This window comes from Hyperolius riggenbachi, chromosome 11 (assembly GCF_040937935.1).
Source record: "Hyperolius riggenbachi isolate aHypRig1 chromosome 11, aHypRig1.pri, whole genome shotgun sequence".
NCBI classification, from domain to species: Eukaryota; Metazoa; Chordata; class Amphibia; order Anura; family Hyperoliidae; genus Hyperolius; species Hyperolius riggenbachi.
Genome location: NC_090656.1, coordinates 6,043,157 through 6,062,229, shown reverse-complemented (window position 1 = coordinate 6,062,229; position 19,073 = coordinate 6,043,157). Strand labels below are relative to the sequence as shown.

At 47.1% G+C, this 19,073-nt stretch overlaps 1 protein-coding gene across 2 annotated transcripts in view; it reads left to right on the top strand.

The window, feature by feature from the left end:
- LOC137538314 (protein CBFA2T3-like) overlaps positions 1–19,073 on the top strand; it is a 386,498-nt gene that overhangs the window by 1,827 nt on the left and 365,598 nt on the right. For both annotated transcript variants that reach the window (XM_068260399.1, XM_068260400.1), the window contains exons 2-3: positions 5,466–5,512; positions 9,958–10,008. In XM_068260399.1, the coding sequence (XP_068116500.1) occupies positions 5,466–5,512; positions 9,958–10,008 (98 nt within the window). The remainder of the gene's footprint in view (positions 1–5,465; positions 5,513–9,957; positions 10,009–19,073) is intronic.

The following is a 19,073-nucleotide window of genomic DNA, read 5'->3' as shown; positions in this document are numbered from 1 at the left end:
ACCATTGCCAGCAGTGTCTGGTGTCCAGGGACTATGCCACCATTACCAGCTGAGTCTGGTGTCCAGGGACTATGCTACTATTGCCAGCTGTGTCTGGTGTCCAGGGACTATGCCACCATTGCCAGCAGTGTCTGGTGTCCAGGGACTATGCCACCATTACCAGCTGTGTCTGGTGTCCAGGGACTATGCCACCATTGCCAGTCTGGTGTCCAGGGACTATGCCACCATTGCCAGTCTGGTGTCCAGGGACTATGCCACCATTACCAGCTGTGTCTGGTGTCCAGGGACTATGCCACCATTACCAGCTGTGTCTGGTGTCCAGGGACTATGCCACCATTGCCAGCTGTGTCTGGTGTCCAGGGACTATGCCACCATTACCAGCTGTGTCTGGTGTCCAGGGACTATGCCACCATTACCAGCTGAGTCTGGTGTCCAGGGACTATGCCACCATTGCCAGCTGTGTCTGGTGTCCAGGGACTATGCCACCATTACCAGCTGAGTCTGGTGTCCAGGGACTATGCCACCATTGCCAGCAGTGTCTGGTGTCCAGGGACTATGCCACCATTGCCAGCAGTGTCTGGTGTCCAGGGACTATGCCACCATTACCTGCTGAGTCTGCTGTCCAGGGAATATGCCACCATTGGCAGCTGAGTCTGGTGTCCAGGGACTATGCCACCATTACCAGCAGTGTCTGGTGTCCAGGGACTATGCCACCATTGCCAGCAGTGTCTGGTGTCCAGGGACTATGCCACCATTACCAGCTGAGTCTGGTGTCCAGGGACTATGCTACTATTGCCAGCTGTGTCTGGTGTCCAGGGACTATGCCACCATTGCCAGCAGTGTCTGGTGTCCAGGGACTATGCCACCATTACCAGCTGTGTCTGGTGTCCAGGGACTATGCCACCATTGCCAGTCTGGTGTCCAGGGACTATGCCACCATTGCCAGTCTGGTGTCCAGGGACTATGCCACCATTACCAGCTGTGTCTGGTGTCCAGGGACTATGCCACCATTACCAGCTGTGTCTGGTGTCCAGGGACTATGCCACCATTACCAGCAGTGTCTGGTGTCCAGGGACTATGCCACCATTACCAGCAGTGTCTGGTGTCCAGGGACTATGCCACCATTGCCAGTCTGGTGTCCAGGGACTATGCCACCATTACCAGCTGAGTCTTGTGTCCAGGGACTATGCCACCATTGCCAGTTGTGTCTGGTGTCCAGGGACTATGCCACCATTACCAGCTGAGTCTGGTGTCCAGGGATTATGCCACCATTGCCAGCAGTGTCTGGTGTCCAGGGACTATGCCACCATTGCCAGCAGTGTCTGGTGTCCAGGGACTATGCCACCATTACCTGCTGAGTCTGCTGTCCAGGGACTATGCCACCATTGTCAGCTTAGTCTGGTGTCCAGGGACTATGCCACCATTTCCAGCTGTGTCTGGTGTCCAGGGAATATGCCACCATTGCCAGCTGAGTCTTGTGTCCAGGGACTATGCCACCATTACCAGCTGAGTCTGGTCTCCAGGGACTATGCCACCATTACCAGCTGAGTCTGGTGTCCAGGGACTATGCTACTATTGCCAGCTGTGTGTGGTGTCCAGGGACTATGCCACCATTACCAGCTGTGTCTGGTGTCCAGGGACTATGCCACCATTGCCAGCAGTGTCTGGTGTCCAGGGACTATGCCACCATTGCCAGCAGTGTCTGGTGTCCAGGGACTATGCCACCATTGCCAGCTGTGTCTGGTGTCCAGGGACTATGCCACCATTACCAGCTGTGTCTGGTGTCCAGGGACTATGCCACCATTACCAGCTGTGTCTGGTGTCCAGGGACTATGCCACCATTGCCAGCTGAGTCTGGTGTCCAGGGACTATGCTACTATTGTCAGCTGTGTCTGGTGTCCAGGGACTATGCCACCATTACCAGCTGTGTCTGGTGTCCAGGGACTATGCCACCATTGCCAGCTGAGTCTGGTGTCCAGGGACTATGCCACCATTACCAGCTGAGTCTGGTGTCCAGGGACTATGCCACCATTGCCAGCAGTGTCTGGTGTCCAGGGACTATGCCACCATTGCCAGCTGAGTCTAGTGTCCAGGGACTATGCCACCATTGCCAGCTGTGTCTGGTGTCCAGGGACTATGCCACCATTGCCAGCTGAGTCTGGTGTCCAGGGACTATGCCACCATTGCCAGCTGAGTTTGGTGTCCAGGGACTATGCCACCATTACCAGCTTTGTCTGGTGTCCAGGGACTATGCCACCATTGCCAGCTGTGTCTGGTCTCCAGGGACTATGCCACCATTACCAGCTGAGTCTGGTGTCCAGGGACTATGCCACCATTGCCAGCTGTGTCTGGTGTCCAGGGACTATGCCACCATTGCCAGCTGAGTCTGGTGTCCAGGGACTATGCCACCATTACCAGCTGAGTCTGGTGTCCAGGGACTATGCCACCATTGCCAGTCTGGTGTCCAGGGACTATGCCACCATTACCAGCTGAGTCTGGTGTCCAGGGACTATGTCACCATTGCCAGCTGAGTCTGGTGTCCAGGGACTATGCCACCATTGCCAGCCGAGTCTGGTGTCCAGGGACTATGCCACCATTGCCAGCTGAGTCTGGTGTCCAGGGACTATGCCACCATTGCCAGCTGTGTCTGGTGTTCAGGGACTATGCCACCATTACCAGCTGAGTCTGGTGTCCAGGGACTATGCCACCATTACCAGCTGAGTCTGGTGTCCAGGGACTATGCCACCATTGCCAGCTGAGTCTGGTGTCCAGGGACTATGCCACCATTACCAGCTGTGTCTGGTGTCCAGGGACTATGCCAACATTACCAGCTGAGTCTGGTGTCCAGGGACTATGCCACCATTACCAGCAGTGTCTGGTGTCCAGGGACTATGCCACCATTACCAGCTGAGTCTGGTGTCCAGGGACTATGCCACCATTACCAGCAGCGTCTGGTGTTCAGGGACTATGCCACCATTGCCAGCTGAGTCTGGTGTCCAGGGACACTATTTACCATTCTGCTTAGCCTTAGGCCAACATGAATGTGTGTGTATCGGTATCTCCTGATGTGTGTAGTTAGACTTATGTGGGGGAATAGCAATCAGTTCAATTCTTAGCCAGGACACTATCTGCATGGAGTTTGTATATTCTCCCTGGATTTCCTTTCATAACCCAGAAAGTGGCTGGATAGTGTACTGGTTAAAGGCACCATACCGCACATAGGAGACCAGGGTTCAAGTCTTGGCTGTACCTATTCAGTATGGAGTCCTTGGGCAATATTCCCTAACACTGCAGCAAACCCATAGTGGCTTCAGCAACAGCTTGAAGCCATATTTCATCTTCCCCCCACTGTATGGCGCCTTGGAGGGGGAATAATAATTAACACCACTGGGAAATTTGCCACAGCAGGGTGAGACATTTTTCAGCTTTACTTTGCCCCCAAATTTCCAAGCGCCCTTTTTACGTGTGTGCCTGAGAGGTAGCGTTGTACAGACACGCTGTTTGTCTACAGCTCGACAACATGTGCTGTTCTAAGGAGATGGAAGGAATCGTTATGGATTATCACCCATGTAGACCGATCCGTTCTGATGATAATTGGTGTTAGTAGATTGTACCAAATGATGATATATGATCGCTCCATCCAAACTACTCACGTGTGCAAATTTCGCACTTCTGGGTCCTCATTTAGCTCATCCACTAATGATCCGATTAGCAGACCATCGTTGTGCAATTGTTTAATTCCAATGGGGCTTGGGGATTAAGAGTAAGGCCTTGTTCACACTATACGCGCTGCTGTGGGCATTTCGGCAGTGTGTATGGTGTGTGACATGCAAGAATGGCAGAAGTGCATAGACAGCACTTCTGCTGTGACCATCACATGCGCTGCGCAGTAGTTTGATGCGCTTTTGCACTGCTGCATGCATTTTTTGGGGAAAGGGCAGCGCTGACCCATTCACTGCATTGAATAGGATAGGCGGCACAGATGGCGTGCGATCGGACGTGTTGCGTTCCGATCGCACAGCATTCTGCGCTAAATGATGAGTAATTCACTCGTTCGATCACTGATCCCATATTGAAGGACAATAAAGAGTAAATTAACTAATAAAGAGTTAATTGACTGTGGGTACTCTTTAAAGAGACTCTGTATTGAAAAAAGTTCCCCTGGGGGGTACTCTCCTCGGTAGGGTGAAGCCTCTAGATCCTATTGAGGCTTCCCCGTCCTCCTCGGTCCCACGGTGGTCTCACTGCAGCCCACTGAATGCACAGCGGACAATTTGTCAGGCTGTGCAATATTTACCTTTTCCTGTTCCAGCGGGGGCGCTGTTGCGGCTCTCTGCTTGGAAATAGGCGGAAATAGCAGATCCCAGTTGGCTCCGCTCCACTGCGCAGGTGCAGGAGACTTGCAGGAGACTTGTGCCTGTGCAGTAGAGCGGAGCCAACTGTGATCGGCTATTTCCGAGCCGAAAGCCACTACTGCGCCTGCGCTGGAGCCTTGAAAGTAAATATTTACATCCCTGCCGCTCGGGGAGCTCGATCGCTGCCACCGTGGGACCGAGGAGGACGGAGGAAGCCTCTATAGGATTCAGAGGTTTCCCGAGGTGAGTACCCCCCAGGGGAGGTTTTTTTATCATCACAGATCCTCTTTAAAGAGAATCTGTAAAAAGAAAAACATCCCCTGGGGATACTTACCTTGGGAGGGGGAAGCCTCCTATCAAGGCTTCCCCCGTCCTCCTCTGTCCGTGAGTCCCAGCCCTGGCAGCCCCTAGACACTGGAGAGGTAAATATTTACTTTCACCGGCTCTAGCGCAGGCGCAGTAGCGGCTTTCTGATTGGGCTGGGGCAGAAATGGCCCAGCCCCATCAGGTCCGCTCAACTGCGCAGTCGACTAACACCTGCACAGTAGAGTGGACCCAATCGGCCTCGGCTGTTTCTGCGCTGAGCACGATCGGAAAGCCGCACCTGCGCTGGAGCCAGGCTCATCCTTCCGTCTGTGGTTTTTGGGAAGTCAGCGCCGAAATCAAGGGGCAGAGACAAGGGGTATTTTTCTTACAAAAGTCTCTTTAAAGGGAACCAGAGACGAGGGAAAGCTGAAAAATGGAAAAATATGTTATACATACCTGGGGCTTCCTTCAGCTCCATAAGCCTGGATCGCTCCCACGCCGCCGTCCTCCGCTGCCTCTATCGCCGCTACCGGGTCGCGTCACTTCCGCCAGACGCGACCAGTCTTCCGCATGCACAGGGGCTCCCTCCGGCTTTGTACGCATGTGCAGTACGGAGGGAGCGCAGTGCGCTTGAGTCGCCTGGCTCGATTGGCTCAATCAGAGCTTATGGGGCTGGAGGAAGCCCCAGGTATGTATAAATCTATTTCTTCTTCATCTCTGGTTCTCTTTAAAAGGAAAAACATTATTTTTTTGTTTGTATTTTTATGCTTGTAATAATGTATTTCATTATTAATTGTCTTTTAGGTGGAAGCAAATAGAAAAGAAAAAACACAGAAAAGAGCATTTACCAGGTATTTAGGATGAGCAAACATTACACATTGTAATGTGTGATAAATTATGAAATGGTATTCAGTATTTATATTATTTATTGACATTTCAGCTTCAAATATTAATTGTTGAATGTGATGATGCATTTCCTGCACATTGCCCATTTTTCTTTACAAGCCTTTCAATACCATAGAGAAGTAAGCCTGATCTGCTGTCTGATAGAAGGGGCTGGGTGCCAGTTATTAGAGAGGATTCTAGAGAGATACAAAACATCAAATATGAAATGAACCTAATCATAAGTTAATTTGTTTCTCCCCCAAAATAACCTTGATCTATGACTATGGTATGGATTGCGATCTCCTCTGTGGACAGTCAGTGACATGACTATGTAAAAACACTAGATAACCTTATTGGGAGATTGGTTATTGTTAATAAAACGTAACTTTTAATAAATTCGGGTTAAAATAGATAGTTCAAACAGATTATACTATCCCTTAGTGCAAAAAGTGATACGTTGGGTTGGGGATAAAGTTCATTTGTCTGTCAGACTCTCCTCCAAACTCACAATGCATGTATATTAACAATCCCACACACAACCCTACATGTTTCGTTTCCTTAATTGGAAACTTCGTCAGGGGTAACCAAAGTGCTAAGTGCCTAAAGTGCTAAAGTATATACATTATAAAACATTACATATTACACATATCAAGGTAGCTTAATAAATAGATTAGGCCACTACCAGCAACCAAATGAGTCCAGTCTGCTCACCTCGCCCTTTTATAGTGGTGTGATGGCTCCAGAGGATGCTGGGAGGGGAGGGTATGGGTTACTCCCACTAACACGCCCCTTTGTTCCTGTATTATTTGTCAAAGGACCTATCAATTATGAGGTGGTCCAATAGGATTGCACATTGCACACATTGCGAGTAATAATGTTAAAAAAGGTAATAAATCACCTACAAGCCCCATCTCTTCCCATCCTAGGAATAACATAACCTACTAATACATATGTGGAGGATGGCGGTCTAGTTAGATGAATAATTAAACCAGGCCCGGTGGCGGAGAATCGGAGGAGGATGGCGCGGGACATGACAGCTGCAGGGGGCTGATAGAAGCCCCAGGTAAGTGTCAGGTTTTTTTTTTTTTTTTTTACCCTCCACAGAACCCCTTTAAAGCAAACCTGCTTGATCCACAGACCCCCCAAAAATGAGATATTTACCTTGGTAGAGGAAAGCCTCTGGATCATCCACAGGCTTCCCAAGTCCTCCTACTGACCACCGATCCAGCGCTGGGATCCTCGGAAGTTTGCAGCTACGCTTCTGTCTGTGAACGGGCGTGGCCACACGGTGCAGCCGCAGGACGCCTCGGTAGTAGCACAGAACCCACTCGGCTCAGTGGAGAAAGCCTAGCCTGATCGGCTCAGTGAGGCTTCCTGCGCAGTGCTTCAGCGCTTATTCACAGGACAGTAGTGCGACCCCGCGCATCGCTTTACAAAGCCCTTATCAAGCGAGTTCCGAGGGTCTCCGCGCTGCATCGGTGGAGGCGTCTTTCTAGTCTCTACTGAGGTAAATACCCATTTTGGCTAATTTTTTTCCCTTAAAGCGGAATATAACCCAGTATTTCTTCTTTGCTCTAAAAAAATATTTACAGCATATTATATACTACCACCATTTTTTTTTACTAGAACAGCATTCAAAGGGTTACACACAGGGCTGGAAAGTTCAGTGCAGAGAAATCTGGAAGCATCCCAAGTGTAGATAATGTTATCTTGTGTTTACTTAATTGTATCAAGTGAGGAATGTGACACATTGTCTGACTGTGCAGAAGCTCCTGGACACAGACAGAAACTCAAAGCATTTCTGCCTTCAATACATTATGAATAAAGCCAGTTATGAATAAAATGCAAAGTCAGCTCTCAAAACAAAAAACTGTACTTTTGGGAACGTATAACTTCTAAATGAATAATAATACTTATGCCCAAATGCAAATATGATAGCCGTATGGCATATAAAAAGTAGGGAAACATGTTTTTATTGAATATTATGTCAGGGTTTTACACCACAAGAAAGGACCATGACCCCAACAGTTTCCTGTCTGTGAACCTCGTTGCATTGTGGGAAATAACGGCCTTTTCCAGCTGCCAAGCAAGCAATATCACCCTCTTTGCACAGAACTCTCAGTTATGAACATTCCGTACAGATCACCTGGCAGAACTAAAGATGTCACCACCAGTGATAAATCAGGGTGAGGAGAGATTTTACAATGGCAAACACTGACTAAATAATCAGTAAATTAATATTGTAAAAAATAAGCAATTTTATTCACTACATTTCCTTTTTATAGTACGCTATAAGGTGACTGAATGGGGTGGGGGACGGTGAAAGGCGGTAATGTCGCAGCAAACCCGCCTATTCCTCTCCACAAATCTGACTTTAACCAGAAGCCAAAGTTTTCAAGGCGTTGTTGTCACGGGAACCAGGAAAGGAGTGGACAACACGCAGAGGTATGTGGATCCAGTATGAGCGTACCTCTGGGCTTACCTAAGGTAGCTTTGCTGGGATTCCTCATGCCAGGTCTTTATGTAGTGTCGGTGGGCACTTGTACACACTATAGCTTCTCGGTTGAGACGGCCCTGATTGGCTGCCCGGGCTGATTGTTATCTAACGTGTGTACCTAGCTTAAAGTGCACCAGAGATGATGACTCTTCATAAATGTATACATACCTGGGGATTCCTCCAACCTCATCCACACAGATTGCTCCCACGCCTTCTTCCTCAGTCTTCTTCTTCTGCACCGGGTCCAGTAAATTCGGCCAGCCGCGGCCAGTCTGAGCAAGGAAAGATATGTAGAGAGTGCACTGCGCTTGCTCAGACTGGCAGCGGAAGACTGAGGATGGCTGAGTGGGAGTGATCCGAGCAGATGGGGCTGGAGGAAGCCCCAGGTTTGTATAAATCTTTGAAGAGTTTACGTCTCTGGTTTGCTTTAAAGTGAACCTAAACTGAAGTAAAATAAAAGACTTTAACTTACCTGGGTCTTCTACCAGCCCCCTGCAGCCGCCCTGTGCCCGTGCCGTCACAAAGCATTCCTCCGGTCCCCCACAGTGACCCTCTATCATTTGGATGCGAGGTCCCGGTCTGCACACCTCCTGATAGTGCTCCCATCGACAGGAGAGCTCTGCGCATGCGTAGTAAGCGTAGTACGAAATAATTTCTACTGCACATGTGCAAAATGCTCCTGGCAACGGGAGCCAGGAGCATAGGACCCCTTATAGATGCTTGTGTATTTTTGCGCTGTCAGTCAGAGCTACAGGAAACAGGCTCCTCTATAGTGCAGATGGTAGATACACGGCTCAGCTCCTTAGATTTGGGTGATGCAGAATACTAGAGGGAAGAGGAGCGCTCCATAGTGTATTAACATAAAAGATGCTTTAAAGAGAATCTGTATTGTTAAAATCACACAAAAGTAAACATACCAGTGCGTTAGGGGACATCTCCTATTACCCTCTGTCACAATTTCGCCGCTCCTCGCCGCATTAAAAGTGGTTAAAAACAGTTTTAAAAAGTGTGTTTATAAACAAACGGCCACCAAAACAGGAAGTAGGTTAATGTACAGTAGTCCACACATAGAAAATACATCCATACACAAGCAGGCTGTATATAGCCTTCCTTTTTAATCTCAAGAGATCATTTGTGTGTTTCTTTCCCCCTGCAGCTATCTTCCACTGAAGTGTCAGGCTGTTTCTTCCTGCAGAGTGCAGACAGCTCTGCCTGTATGTAATTCCTCAGTATGTGAAAGCCCAGCCAGCTCAGAGGAGGATTTATCCAGCTTGTAAAAGATAATAGAGCAGAGAGAAGCTGCACTAATCTAAATAATACACAGGCAGTGTGCATAGAGGGGCCTGGAGGGGGGAGATGCATCACAGAACCACAACACTGAAGAACTTGGCAGCCTTCCAGACACAAGCCGACAAGTCTGACAGGAGAGAGATAAGTTGATTTATTACAGAGATGGTGATAGTAGAACGTGCTGCAGTAAGCCAGAGCACATTAGAATAGATTTTGGAACTTGTAGGATGGAAGAAAACCGGATGACATTTTTGTTACGGAGTCTCTTTAATACGCAAGGAATAAAATTGTACTTACAAGATGTACAAGGAATATACGCATGTAAGTGGGCAGGTCATCCGCTATATCCCCTCTATAGCACAGTGTTCCCCGTCACTTTAAGGATCATCATGATGGCAGTGTAGATTCCCTGAAGATTCTAGGTTTGGAATGTATTCCAAAAAGCTTACAAGCTGGTGAAAGGTATAAAAAATGATGTGAAAGAGAAACATTTTGGATCTTTAGCATGAATGCATTGTTTCCAAATGGTCTTAATGAGGGTTTGGAAGTGTCTACCTTTTTATGATTTAGTATGGTTTAGCCATTTTTAAACTTTACAATTTTCTTCCCCTTTTTCCTTTTTAGTGATCCCCCAGTTCGCTATAGTCGTCTATACCATTTGTATAGAAAGGGGCGGTGAGTACTCATCTATTTAGAATAGCAGCATGCGTTAGAATCATAATACTAACTATAATGTTATGGTCTTTATTTGAGATAAACTATAATCCTACACTAACCCATTTTTAATGGTTTCCTGCGTTCGCCTAGAAACCGCTGTGGAGATGGGGCGCCCATCAGATATAATGTTAATTCCTCTGTAAATAGTGGACAGTTTGTTGAATAAGCATGCAGTAAAATTCTAAATAGATCAGCCCATAGTTTTAAGATTGCTTTCACAATTATACGCTAGAGATTTGAAAGTGTGTGTAAAAAAGATGTCATGTTGTTAAGACCACGGTTTGGCTTCTGTGGTCAATCCAATTGGAATTTTACAGGCTGCGGAGGAGTTTACCTGCGCAGCCAGTGTTGCTTCAAAGAATGATCACTAGTAATTTTATTGCTTAAATTTCATTTAAAATGAGTAATTTTAAGGGATATTTTTATCTATATTTGTATTGATGTTTATTGTCTAAAAATGTCTAATGTGTATCAATCTCATATTTATGTAACTATCTGTCAATAAGATTTATTTATGGTTAAATGTAAACTTCTGCGGAGAGATTGAGCGCAAAAGGCCAGCTGATAATCGGCTGCATCCCCGCCCATTCTCCCTTAACTCTGTATTTGTGCATTCCGCTGCTATATACATAAAATGACCCCACACAGCACCCATAGCTTTCCTTAGCGACGGCTGTGTACAAATAGGACGTGCCAGAGCCTGTGACGTCATCTGAGGAAGGCGCAGAGCGCCGAAACGCGTAATGACGCTACAGGCACGCCAGGTTTAGGCTCCACCCCCCCCCCCCAGCGAGACGAGCAACGGTTACATCGGAGCGCGCACTGCTGGCCACAGAAGCGTACGATCTGTCCGCAGGAGGGGATATAGCGGATGACCTGCCCGCTTACATGCGTATATTCCTTGTACATCTTGTAAGTACAATTCCTTGCGTATTAAAGCATCTTTTCTGGTAATACACTATGGAGCGCTCCTCTTCCCTCTAGTATTCTGCATAGGACCCCTTATTTGATAGACGCTTCAGAATTCTTGCATCCGTTGAACTTGCGAGTTTTTGGAGAGTTTATGCTTGAATTTATTTGAAAGATGTCAGAATAGCCTCCCAGAGCTGCTATTTGGATGTAAACTGCCTCCCATCCTCATAGATCTTTTGCAGGAGGATACTCCAAAGGTTCTCATTGGGATTGAGGTCAGGGGAGGATGTGGGCCACACCATGAGTTCCTCTCCTTTTATGCTGATATGATGATGCAGAGGTAATCCTTGCAGCATTAGAAGGTGCATTGTCTTGCTTGAAGATGATTTTATTATTAGTTATTGGATTTATATAGCGGCAACATATTACGCAGCGCTGTACAATACATAAGTTTACAGACAATGATAACAGGGGTGACCGACAGCATGATACAGGTAATAAGCAATAAGGTACACAACACAATACAGGTAGTAATATACCATATTATACACTGGAGTGGTAGTCCCAGTAATACAAGTTCACATTACGCTGTGTAGAGTGCACAATCAGCTATGATACACAAGTGGAGAGGGGCGTGCTAGAGGGGGTGGGGTGGTGACACGAAAAACTAACAGTTCTTTTTGTGCCTTGGAAGAAAGTGGTCAGTCAGAAACTCCACATACTTTTCAGAGGTAATTTTCACACCTTCAGGGACCCTAAAGGGGCCGGCCAGCTAGCTTCCCATGTTTCCAGCCCAAAACATTACTCCTCCACCTCCTTGCTGATGTCGCTGCCTCGTTGGGAAGTGGTGACCGTCCACCAGTCATCCACCACTCCATCCATCTGGACCATGAAGAGTTGCACGGCACTCATCAGTAAACAAGACTGTTCAAAAATGAGTCTTCAAGTAGTTCTGGGCCCACTGCAGCCACATCTGCTTGTGAGCTTAGGTTAGGGGTGGCTGAATAGAAGGTATATGCATAACTACAATCCTCTGGAGGATCCTGAACCTTGATGTCTGCGGGACTCCAAAGGCACCAGCAGATTCAAATGCCTATTTGATGCTTTGTAATGGCATTTTAGCAGCTGCTCTCTTAATCCAATGTATTTCTGTGGCAGAAATCTTCCTCATTTTGCCTTTATCTGCACAAACTTCTGTGTGCTCTGAGTCAGCCACAAATCATTTAACAGATCATGCTTATGTTTTTATGAAATATCTGAAGTTTTCATACCTTGTCCAATGTATTCAACTATTCCACACTTTTCAGTAGCAGAGAGATCATTATTCTTTTTCATATTGCCTGAAAACGGTGGTCTGCTGGATGCTTGCCTGGCTTAACAAGGGCGGAAAAGGATAATTTGCATATTTAGTAGGTGTGCATTGTGGGTAACCACAAATGTTCATTTATAACTGAATTATTGCAAATTTCCTTCTGTTTTAAGAAGGCAATTACACCAAGCTTTGCTTTTTTAGTAGGAGGGATTTTGGTTCCTTTTATCCCTCTATACGTTCCTAGTAGTTTGGGTCACCCTGAGCTGCCTGGTTACTCTGTTGTAACAAATATAGAAAACCCTTTTTTTTAGTAGTTTTTCCTTAACCGGGCTCACCTGGCAAACTAGTTATCAGAGGTGTCCGAGATTGATGTCAGTGGTCAATAGAGCCCAGAGACACAATGCTATCCATGAGTTTAATTAAAAAACAAAATATTAAATTTTTATGACGCTTAAAGAGGAACTCCAGTGAAAATAATTTTGTATAACTGATTTAGTCAGCGTTTGCCCATTGTAAAATCTTTCCTTTCCCTGATTTACATTTTGACATTTACCACATGGTGACATTTTTACTGCTGGCAGGTGATATCACTGGAAGGAGATGCTTTGGCAGTTGGAAACAGCTCTTATTCCCACAATGCAACAAGGCTCCCACAGTGTGATGTCAGCACCATGGTCCTGACATCACACTGTGGGAGGGCTTTCACCACAGTATCAGCCATACAGCGCCCCCTGATGATCCGTTTGTGAAAAGGAATAGATCTCTCATGTGAAAGGTGGTGTCAGCTACTGATTGGGATGAAGTTCAATTCTTGGTCACGGTTTCTCTTTAAATACAATTTGCATAATGATTTGGAACGCAGTGTTGACAGGAAGTCCGTATACATTGTCTATTTGAATATACAGAATATTAGAAGCCACCTTGACGCACATAAAACCCATTCGCCATCGCGTGTCGACATCCTCGTGGATCTTCGCGGTGACCTCTGATATTATATAGTACAGTATATAATATTCCCGATATCGCGTTGTCTACCCTACGCCACGGATTCCCCCACGTCAGCTGTTCCCCGCGGTTACGCTGGGGGAGGGGGGGTTTCCCAGCCTCCGCTGCGCATCAATGTGGAAAGCTGACTGTGAGAAGCGTGCAGCCTGCGATGCCGTAACGTGTGTCAGCAGCAGATAAGCGAAGACTTGGCACCGCGCGCCACTTTCATAGCCGGGGATCTGCTTGGCACGCAGAACACGTCGGGCACATCTGCCGCTTCCCAGCTGCGCCACGTGTTGGCACACACAGATATGTGTGGTGTTATTATCCCAGCGAGGAGGATGGCGTCACCTACCTGTGGCATCTCCATTACCGTCTCCCGAATGTAAACATTGCATAAGTATCGGTGCCCGTCCTGCAGCTGACAGGCGGGGGAACGGAGCAGTTGCGCTCTCCATCCCTGACTCTGATCCCCAATCTGTTCAGCAAATCACAAGTCTCCGTATATCAGCAATCACAGCCGATTGGCTGCATGAAGTGTCATCACACAGCATAAAGGACACCTGAGGTGAAAATAAACTGATGAGATAAACAATTGTATCTATCCTCCTCCTCCTAAAAATGACTTTTTAAGATATTCCAGTTTTATTTTATATTTAAATCTACTTTTTAAGTTTTTACTGTTTTATTTTTTTTGTTCAATGACACATTCATTATGAAGTAAGCCAGAGCTAAAATCTATGAACTATTGACCATTTTTCTCTCTTTCCTGCTCTCAGAAGCCATTTTCTGCTAGGAAAGTGTTTTATAGTTGGAATTTCTTATCAGTGAGGGTCACACTGTAGTCACTTCCTGTCTGAGTCAGGACGGAGTCAGCCACTTACATACCTGATGTTTAACTCTTTCAGGCAGAGAAGGAAAAAAAGGAACACAGCATAGATATTTGTGTGCTGGGCACTGTACATACTCATGTCTATCTCATCATGTCACGTGTCACCTCGGGTATCCTTTAATTATCATCATTATTGATATGACACAATCATCATCCAATCATCATCCAATTATAAGCTCAACTGAAAGGAAACATTTTCAGACTTGGAGAGTGGGGAGAGGGTTGGAAATCTTTGAACTTTTATTGTCTTCTGTGGCCCTGTTTGGGAGAATTTCTCTTTTCCTGTTAATAACTCTTCACCTCTGGTTCTCTTTAAGACAAAAATAAACTTTTTTTTTTTTTTTTGCTTTTTTTCAAAGTTGGGCTTAAAGGACAACTGAAGTGAGAAGAATAAGGAGGATGCCATATTTATTTCCAGTTAAACAATACCAGTTGTATTTGGCTGCAGCATTGTCTGGATAAGAATTGAAACAAGCATGCAGCTAAGCTTGTCAGATCTGACTGTAATGCCGTAAACACCTGATGTGCTGCATGCTTGTTCAGGGGCTGTGGCTAAAAGTATTAGAGGCAGAGGGTCTGCAGGACAGCCGGGCAACTGGTATTTCTTAAAGAGAGTCTGAAGCGAGAATAAATCTCGCTTCAGACCTCATAGAAAGCAGGGGCATGTGTGCCCCTGCTATACCGCCGCTATCCCGCGGCTTAACGGGGGTCCCTTCACCCCCAAATCCCCTCCGTAAAGCGGGGGAGCACTTCCGCATTGGGGCAGGGCTAACCGCCGCAGCCCTGCCCCACGCGCGTCTGTCAGACGCGTACCTCCGCCTCTCCCCCGCCCCTCTCAGCCTTCCTTCACTGAGAGGGGCGGGGGAGAGGCGGCGATGCGCCGCTGATAGACGCGACTGGAGGCAGGGCTGCAACTGTTAGCCCTGCCTCCAGGAGCGACCAAGTCTGCGACCAAGTGTCGCAGTGGGGGGTTTGGGGGTCAAGGGACCCCCGTTTAGCGGCGCTATTGCGGCGGTTTAGCAGGGGCACACATGCCCCTGCTAACTATGAGCTCTGAAGCGAGATTTATTCTCGCTTCAGACTCTCTTTAAAAGTAATTAAATATGGCAGCCTTCATATCCCCCTCACTATAGCTGTCCTTTAAAAGAGAAGCACTTACTTACCTAAGGAGAAGGAAGCCTCTGGATCCTAATGGGGCTTCCCTCGCTGTCCTCCGCCGCTGCCCGGGACCCTCCAGCTGATCGAGGCCTCGCCCCCCTGCTAACACGAGCGCTGGAGCTATACCTGTGCAGTAAGCGGCTGCACTCGCTCAGGCATTGTACGGCCATGCTGGTATCTGAAGAGGAGCCCTTGCCGGTAATCTTTAGAAGGTCCGCGAGCCGCATTGGAGGACAGAGCGGGAAGCCTCATTAGGATCCAGAGGCTTCCCTGTCCTTAGGTAAGTATGTGACTTTGTACCCGAGCTTTGGCCCAGGTGCACTTTAAGATACCAAATAATAATGGCCCTTATTCAATTCCCTTTTTCTGTGGAGTTTTCTCCTAGGAGATCATTTTTCATCTTCTATCTGAAATAAGTTTCAAAGTCCTGCAATTGAAAAAGTACAAAAAAAAATAGGAGAAAATGTTCTGTTATAATTATTTCAAACAAGTATACAGCAAGTGTTTCTTGCTTCCTGGTGGCTTAACTACTTGCCGACCGGATTACGCCTTTGGGATCGCAGCGGCAGTGCCAGGACCGCGCAGTCCTGGGGGCGTGTTTTGCAGGAGGTCGCGCGCGCTGATGCTCCGCTCTGTCATCAGCCTCCCAACGGCGACTGCTGCTAGGAGATCGTTAGATGGCGAAACCGCCATCTATTTACATAGAACAGCGATGCGATCTGCAGCAGCGCTGTACGGGGTACAGCCATGTGACACGTCTGTCTCTCTGGGACGCATTAGAGCAATTAGCTCTCATTGGTTGAAGCTGGCAGAGAATGGTTAAAATAAATAGTAATATTAGTAAAAAAAATTACAAGAAATATTTACAAAAAAAAAATAAACAACCTGGGAGCAATCCTCACCCACCAACAGAGAGTTCTGTTGGTAGGTAGAAAAGGGGAGGGAGGAATCACTTGTGTGCTGAGTTGTGCAGCCCTGCAGCAAGCCCTTAAAGCTGCAGTGGCCTGAAAAATGGCCTGGTCACTAGGGGGGTTTAAGCCTGTGGTCCTTAAGTGGTTAAAGTAAACCTGATCTCCAGCCCCGTTCAGGCTCATCGGTCCCTCGCCGTCCTCCCACAGCACCCCCTCTGCAATTTGGCCTGGTTATTTGGCCAGTCGAGGGAGAACTGCGCATGCGCATCTCAGCCCTGCAACGGGAGCATGACTGAGGAGGGCAAGGCTGTACTGCGCATGTGCCGACTGGATGGAGTATCGAGCCGCCTAGCGGAGGATCCCGGTGGCCTGGGAGGACAACGAGGGACTAGTGAGCCTGGGGTGATAGCGTTTATTCTTTGCGTTGCGTCTCCGTTACACTTTAAAAGGTGTTTTATTGATAAGATGTGAAACTATCAGGAGAAAAAGGGAATTGAATAAAGGCCAACGTGTCTAAACAGTATACACAGACAAACAAGGGCATGCAGGCGCACTACCGGCGCTCCACTCAGGCTTTGGCGTAAATAGCTGAGCCTGATCGGGGCGTGTGCCCCTGCGCAGTAAAGTGGACCTGATCAGGCTCAGCTATTTCTGGCTGGGGCCAAGCTGAGAGCCGGTAGTGCGCATGCGTGTACTCTGACAAGCAGATCTTCGTGGATCCCATCGCTGGATCCCCTCTACCGAGGAGAAAGGGGAAAGCCTCATTAGGATCCAGAGTCTTCCCCCCTCCTAAGGTAAGTAACCCCAGAGGCATTTTTTTTTCTTACAGGTACACTTTAATAATGAAACTACTTGGGTGGTGCGGACGTGGTGACGTGATCCAGTACCTGTAGCGGGGATCGGAGACACTGCAAGTGGAGCTTGGTGGAAGAGTGGAGAGCGATACGCTTCTCAGCCAGGAAAGCCGTATGCCTGCAGGGAGAGCCCGCATGTAGCGCAAACGTGTATAGCTATCCCGCATGAGAGTGCGCTGGCTTTATTGGAACCTTTTATGGGAATCAAAAGTTGTGACTTCCTTACATCATAAAAATGTTCCATTTTTTGGTGCGGTTGCAAATGGATCCTATGCAAAGCAATAGGATCTGGTCATATCAGTACATTCGGAATGGATCCATTCGGTCTGCAAACAGAATGCAAGTTTGGGTCCTGCACATGATTTCTGGCTCAGCCAGAAGAAGCAGATACAATCACTGCTAGTCTATGAGAGTGGATGGTGTACGTTCTCACTAGGCTGGATAGTGTACTGGTTAAGGGCGCCGCCTTTGACATAGGCACCAGGGTCAGTACCTATTTAGTAAGGAGTCCTTAGGCAAGACTCCCTAACACTGCAGGGTGGACTCATGAGTGCGTCCCAGTGGCTGCAGCTCCTGAGCGCTTTGAGTCCGACAGGAGAAAAGCGCTATACAAATTTTCTAATTATTATTATTATAGTCTGCTAGCCTTATACGTTTCACTAAATACTCACCTGCCACCATCCATCTGAATCCTCTGCGCAGCTGCCACCGTCCATTTGGGTCCCTGCACTGAAGAAGTGCCGGTATAAAGATCCGAGCCGGGGCAGAAGCATCAGGCTCCCATTGGTTTGCAATAGACCGATAGCAATAGTCCTTTCCCCAGGGAGGATCTCTACTGGTGCTTCTGAAGGGGCTCTGGGCGTCAAATACCAGCACTTCTAGGACTCAAACGGTGGCGGCTGAAGAACATGGCGGCGATGCGAAAACAGAACAGACGGAACCGGCTGACAAACTGATGCCATTGTAAGAAACTGACCTGTTTAAACAGATAACTGATACGTTTTTACTGGATCAGTTTTTCATCCGGTGCAGTGTGAATCCAGCCATAAGGTACCCATTAACGGTACAATTTTTCACTAAATGCAATCTTACGATGCGATTTGAATGATCGTAATTAATCGGAAAGGCAATTATCGAATGTTCACATTTACTGAACGATTCTTTCTTCAAATTTTGGATTTATTTTTATCCTATTTAGCAATCATCCAAAGAATCGTTGACTATCGATTGCCTTCGTAATTGGCAAATTTTCTATACAATTCGATCGTAAAAATTGCATTGAAAGATCGCATTGGGTGAATAAATTGTACTGTCATTGGGCACCTTCAGATGGAAATTCTTCAACTCAGCTCTGGCAGATTCCATCAAAGAGACTGAATCTTGGAGAAATATCAAGCAGTGTTCTGCCGCCTTGACACTTAAACGATACCCGAACTGAAATGTGACATAATGAGATAGACATGTGTATGTACAGTGCCGAGCACACAGATAACTAGGCTGTGTTCCTTTTTTTCTTTCTCTGCCTGAAAGAGTTAAATATCAGGTATGTAAGTGGCTGACTCAGTCCTGACTCAGACAGGAAGTGACTATAGAGTGAACCTCACTGATAAGAAATTCCCCTTTTTTATCTCTTTCTTGCTCTCAGAAGCCATTTTCTGCTAGGAAAGTGTTTTATAGTTGGAATTTCTTATCAGTGAGGGTCACACTGGAGTCACTTCCTGTCTGAGTCAGGACTGAGTCAGCCACTTACATACCTGATATTTAACTCTTTCAGACAGAGAAAGAAAAAAAGGAACACAGCACAGTTATTTGTGTGCTAGGCACTGTACATACACATGTCTATCTCATTATGTCACATTTCAGTTTGGGTATTCATTAAAATTTGATTGGAGTTTTCACTTTAATTGGACATACATGACTTGGCTCCTCCTCTTTCCAGGCGTCAGTCACCACTGCTGAAGTATCCTGATAATTGCACTCTTTTTCCTGATCACTGA